At 46.4% G+C, this 5,194-nt stretch overlaps 1 protein-coding gene across 1 annotated transcript; it reads right to left on the reverse strand.

Moving 5' to 3' along the window:
- Positions 1-379: 379 nt before the first annotated feature.
- On the reverse strand, positions 380-2,867 carry LOC112965408 (keratin, type II cytoskeletal 3-like; the record flags this gene model as incomplete). The annotated part of the gene is made up of 5 exons (XM_026064363.1): positions 2,295-2,867; positions 1,246-1,460; positions 990-1,050; positions 709-804; positions 380-544 (listed from the first exon to the last, which is right to left on the reverse strand). Coding segments are annotated over exons 1-5 (1,110 nt in total), but the record flags the coding sequence as incomplete, so codon positions are not given.
- Positions 2,868-5,194: the final 2,327 nt, after the last annotated feature.

Here is a 5,194-nt window from a genome sequence, read left to right on the forward strand (position 1 = left end):
GATGCCCAGCTCAATGTAAAAAATGGTTGTGAGACTCAAATATTGCTTACTGCTATGTTTTTGAACTKTGAGATGGGCCTTAATTATACTAATATGCATCCTTTGGCTTCAGAAGAGCTATTTTGGGCTGGCATTTTCCAGTTAGGGTAAGTCTTTGGCCACCTTTATTGAGTATTGTACCTTGCACAAAGCAAGATCCTGGACTCCTTGAAAAATCRGTCAGGTCCCTCAAAAGCAACACACTTCCTTTTGAGACTTCCTTGCATGGATGCCTGTACCACTAGCTTAAAGGGATTCCCTTTGAGATCTCTCATTTTGTCCTAAACCATCTGCAAACTCTAGCCATCAGCCAGACTTCCTTAACTGCTTCAGAACTCACCTGGCTCTGGTACCAAGCCTCAGCCTCAGCTCTGCTGCTCTGAGCAATCTGTTCGTACTGGCGTCGCACTTCCTCAATGATGCTGTCGAGATCCAGGTGCCGGTTGTTATCCATAGACACCACCACGGACAAGTCCCGGCTGATTGTCTGCATCTGAGACAGCTCCTGCAGAGCACCAAAATAAGAAGAGACACAAATTGGCGATTACAAAACCCTCTATTGCTCCCCGAGTAAACCCACCCAAGGACCCAAATCAGCCTCAAGGTTCCCTTGAAGGAAATTACATTGCCAGAGTCCCAGCTACCTAAGGGGAAGGGAAAGCTCCTTACCTCCTCGTACATGGCCCTCAGGAAGTTGATTTCTTCAGTCAGAGCTCCCACCTTTGCTTCCAACTCTACTTTAGTCATGTAGGCACAGTCCACATCCTAAAGGAAAGATCACACAGGTAAAGAACCTTTTCCTCCGATCCCTGGAGAGCTGCTGGCAGCCAGTGCCTCCTGTTGGAAGCTGCCCTTCCTCATGCTGCCTCCTTCCAGTGCCTTTCCAACCTGTCCCCCCCCACATACACATACACACACACACACTCTCTCGTGGTGCCTCTGTGTCTCACCTTCTTGAGCACCACAAACTCATTCTCAGCAGCAGTGCGCCTGTTGATTTCTTCTTCATACCTGTTGAAGGGGAAAAGACAAGCTGTGTCAGGTGGCGTGCTCACCAGTCAACCAGTCAAACCGCCCACCCTAGAAACCTCTGTCCCTGTTCTGCGGCGCTCCCGAGCAAAGGGAAGAGAATGCTGAAATCTCAGAGCTGGCTTAGCTCTCCTTGCCTTGGTGGTTACTTCTTCCATATTAGATCACTGCACTTACTTGGTTTTGTAATCCTCAACGTACTGCTGCATGCTCTGCAGTTCAGACTCCAGCTCTCCCCTCTGTCCCACAAGAGACTCTAGCTTCCTCCTCAGGTTCTGGATGTAATCTTCAAAGATGACATCGAGGTTCTTCCTTGGCCCAGAAGGCCCTTGCTGTTGCAGGAGCTCCCACTTGGTGGAGAGGACCTTGTTCTGTTGCTCCAGGAAGCGAACCTGAAAGCCCACAAAGGGGAGTTTAAGCTATTCACCCTGGGATCCTGGGAGACGTGACAGTCCTCAAGCATCATGCTTATCTGGGCAGCTAAGAGAATCATTTCTCAAATGGCCACCAGAACTGTGGCTGATTCAAATGTTTATCCAAGGTCCTGAAGTGGATAAGTTTCACAAACATTATTAAAGGTCAAGTTATTCTGAACTTTTCACTTTGGTACATTTAGCAATTGCCAGTAGGAAAGCTGCACCCCCAGTTTCCATGACACAGGTTTTTTTGGTTTTTTTTTTTTTGTTTTTTCCTGACATGGCTATTTCTTTACAGTCCTGGCGTGAAGAAAACAACGAAATCTTTGTCTAACTGCACATGTATTTTCCTACAAGGGAATCCATGTTTCTTTGGTTTCTCTTTGAAATGAAAGTAATTTGGGACTGCTAGAAAGATATTTAACAGAATGTTTATAGGATCAATTCCGTGAGAAGAAAGTTTTATCAAAAAGGAAAGTACAGTAGCGAGACCTGAGTAGGATAACTAAATATACCAGGATGACTTAACCCTGAATCACTGGAACTTCCACACATTAAGCTGAAGAGATGCCTGGGCAAGAGAATCTTCAGAATGTCCTCCGGATATTGCCTTTGATCTTCTATTAACACGAAACCTTGTCCATTGTTCAGTAGTACTTAATAAGACCTTAATAATAACCTCTTACTAAGGCAGCAGTCTTGCTAACTTTAACAAGTACCTGCTGTTGGTGAGAAAAAAATTCCCTTTCCACGGCACAGGAAAGTTGACTCAGGGCCCACCTGCAGGCCAGCATGGTCCTAAATTCTCACCTTATCAATGAAGGAGGCAAACTGATTGTTAAGAGTCTTGATCTGTTCCTTCTCCTGGTTTTTCACTTGCTGGATCTGGGGGTCGATCTCGACATGGACTGGCCGCAGCAGGGCTGAGTCAACCTGCACCGGGTGGATGCCTCCAGGGAATCCAGGGCCACCAAAGCCACCCATTCCTCCGCCACCCATTCCTCCACCAAAGCCACCCATTCCTCCTCCACCACCCATTCCTCCTCCACCAAAGCCACCCATTCCTCCACCATAGCCACCCATTCCTCCTCCGCCACCCATTCCTCCAAAGCCACCACCAAGGCCAGTTCTGCTTCCATATCCTCCACCTCCGTAACATCCACCCATGGCCATCCTTCCGCTGCTGCCTGTATTATGGAGGCTCCTGCTGCTAAACCCTCCGCTACGTCCACCACCTCCAAATCCCCTGGACGTGGAGTATGAACTGTAGCTGGTCCTGCTTCTGCTGCCACCTCCTCCAAAGCCACCACCGATGGCAGAGCAAGAGCTGTAGCCCCTTCTACTCCCGCCTCCAAAGCTTCTACAGGCAGACTGCCGAGACATGGTTGTTTCTTCTAAGCAGAGTCAAAACCAAGAAGAGAAGAAAGATCAACAGAGCTGAACAGCAAGGAGATGAGTGCAGAGAGAAGTGTGCACAGTCTTCTCTGGCTCCACAGCTTCAGGCATTCCCTTTTATCCTCTTCAGGAGGTGGGCTGGGACTGCATGGGCGTGAAGGTGGAAACCAATTATTTATTATTTTCATCAGCACGATGTTGCTGACAGATTTTCAATGTAGCTTTACCATATTTGGGCCTGCCTAGTGACACACGCCCTGCAATACAGAAGGGAATAAAAGAACAAGAGCATTGAAACAGGTCTCAATGACTAAGTGGACTCTTGTATCTTTATGACATCTTGGAAACCATCTTTTACAATGATGCACTTCCCTGCAGCCCCTCACTGGCTTCCCAGCCTTTATTAATGGTTCCCAATAATTCCAGATCTAGACCTTTCTATTCAAAGCTCCACTGAAGGGAGAAGTTTTGATGAAATCCCAGCCATAATATGGCTTTCACAATTCCTTACACACACCCTAAATCTCCTCTCTGTGCGTAAAATTGCCTTTGGCACTTTAGAAGAGGTTTCCCAATCTTGAATGGGGATTCATGACAACAAAGTTTGAAGAAAATCAGCATATTCTTCTCCTAGAAAGGAATTACCACTCCTTGGAGCGTGCGTAGCGTCACTTTGGATGGGAGTGTCTTCTCCCAGTGGATTAAATTCCCTCCAACTGTATCTCCCAGATTCTTTGATAACTGACTGCCGGGGACCTTGGACGACACTGGGGCAGAATGAACAAGGCAACATGAACGCTCCTGCTCCTGCTCTGTGCTTTTGCGATGGCAATGGGGAATGACTACCTGCAGAAGATGGAAAGGATACTTCGGACAACTGCTATGGTGATGATGATGGGGACAGAGAGACAAGAAGTGGAAAGATAGTTGAATAATTTGGGGCATGGGGAGTTCCTACTGCTCAGAGGAATGTTGCTGACTGCATATTTACCTGGTTATTTCTAAAGATGAGACAACTAAAGAGCAAAAGAATGTTAAGAAATGGAACGATTTCAGCTTCTAAGGCATTGTATATTTCCTTATTTTCAAATGCTGTGCTGCGTTGTAGAACTGTATTCCGTAGGAAGTCTCTGACATGAAAGAATCCCGTTTTTTTGATTGCATGTGTATGAACTTTTAAATAATTATTCATAAGGCACCAGCTTAGGGTCCAAAGCACAGAATGATAGCGATGTACAATGTTCTGAAAAAACTAGATGATAGGCACCATTTAAAGACAGAGGTCTGTGAACTCTATTTAAAAGGCATTCTGCAGGTATCCTCCAGCTGAATATTATTCATCAAGCATATCTTTAAGTTAAATATRTGAACCAAGGAGTAACTTCCTTTACATTTCCTGTAGTACTTAGCAAGCCCTAAAAACCAGTAAGTGATAGAGGAAATATACATTACAGCCCTTCAAAAGACTTAAAGCAATAAAAAACAGGTATGTAAGGGTATTCAAAAAAAGTACATATGAACATATATGTTCATTAGGAATTTTCAGAATCTCCCATGAGACTGAGGCAACTAAGTGCTGCTTGAAAATACCACAAGGTATCATCCTTTAGCCACAGATGTTTAAAGTCTTGGAAACCCTAGCCCAGAGAACCACTTGCAAAAGCCATTGGAGCAATCAGAAACATAAACACCACTGACTGTCAGTGAGCCAGAGGCTGCTAGATACCACAGTCRCTTCAAAGAAAGGGGTACAGGAGAGCAGAGAATGGTACCCTTGAGGGTTATCCAGATGCAGGTGGCATGCCCTCTGTGACAGGCTGCAGCTGGGGAATGGGCAGCCRTCTCTACAGCAGGAAGGAGACTCCATCCCTTTCAAAAGCAYCTTAAATTAAGAGGTCTTATTTGGTGGTGGTTATCGCCAGCACAGAYGATGAAGTGTGCCAGTTCATTCTGCAGTCCAGTGCACCCCCTCCAAAGGTGCAGTCCCTGGGAGGYGCAGGGTAGCTCAGAGTTTTCAGCAGAAAAACCAGGCTGCCTCTTCTCTTGGCCTCCCTCCAGACTGCCAAACACACGGTGGCTGCTTTCCTCAGTAGGCAACGTGAGTTGGTTGTAACATCCCACATGGCAGCTCCACGACCAGGGGAAAGATTTGTTGAGTCAGCCAGATACCTAGGTGCTGACCATGTTCTACACACTCAGATTGAGTCACTGTGACATCTTCAGAGAAGATTAGCGGATTATTGCAAACGTGGAGTCGCATCAGCCTCCTCCAGGTAAAACTCGATAGACAGCCTGGGCTCCAGCCGTCCCTTCAG

Source organism: Apteryx rowi, unplaced genomic scaffold (assembly GCF_003343035.1).
Source record: "Apteryx rowi isolate R43461 unplaced genomic scaffold, aptRow1 scaffold_2141, whole genome shotgun sequence".
NCBI classification, from domain to species: Eukaryota; Metazoa; Chordata; class Aves; order Apterygiformes; family Apterygidae; genus Apteryx; species Apteryx rowi.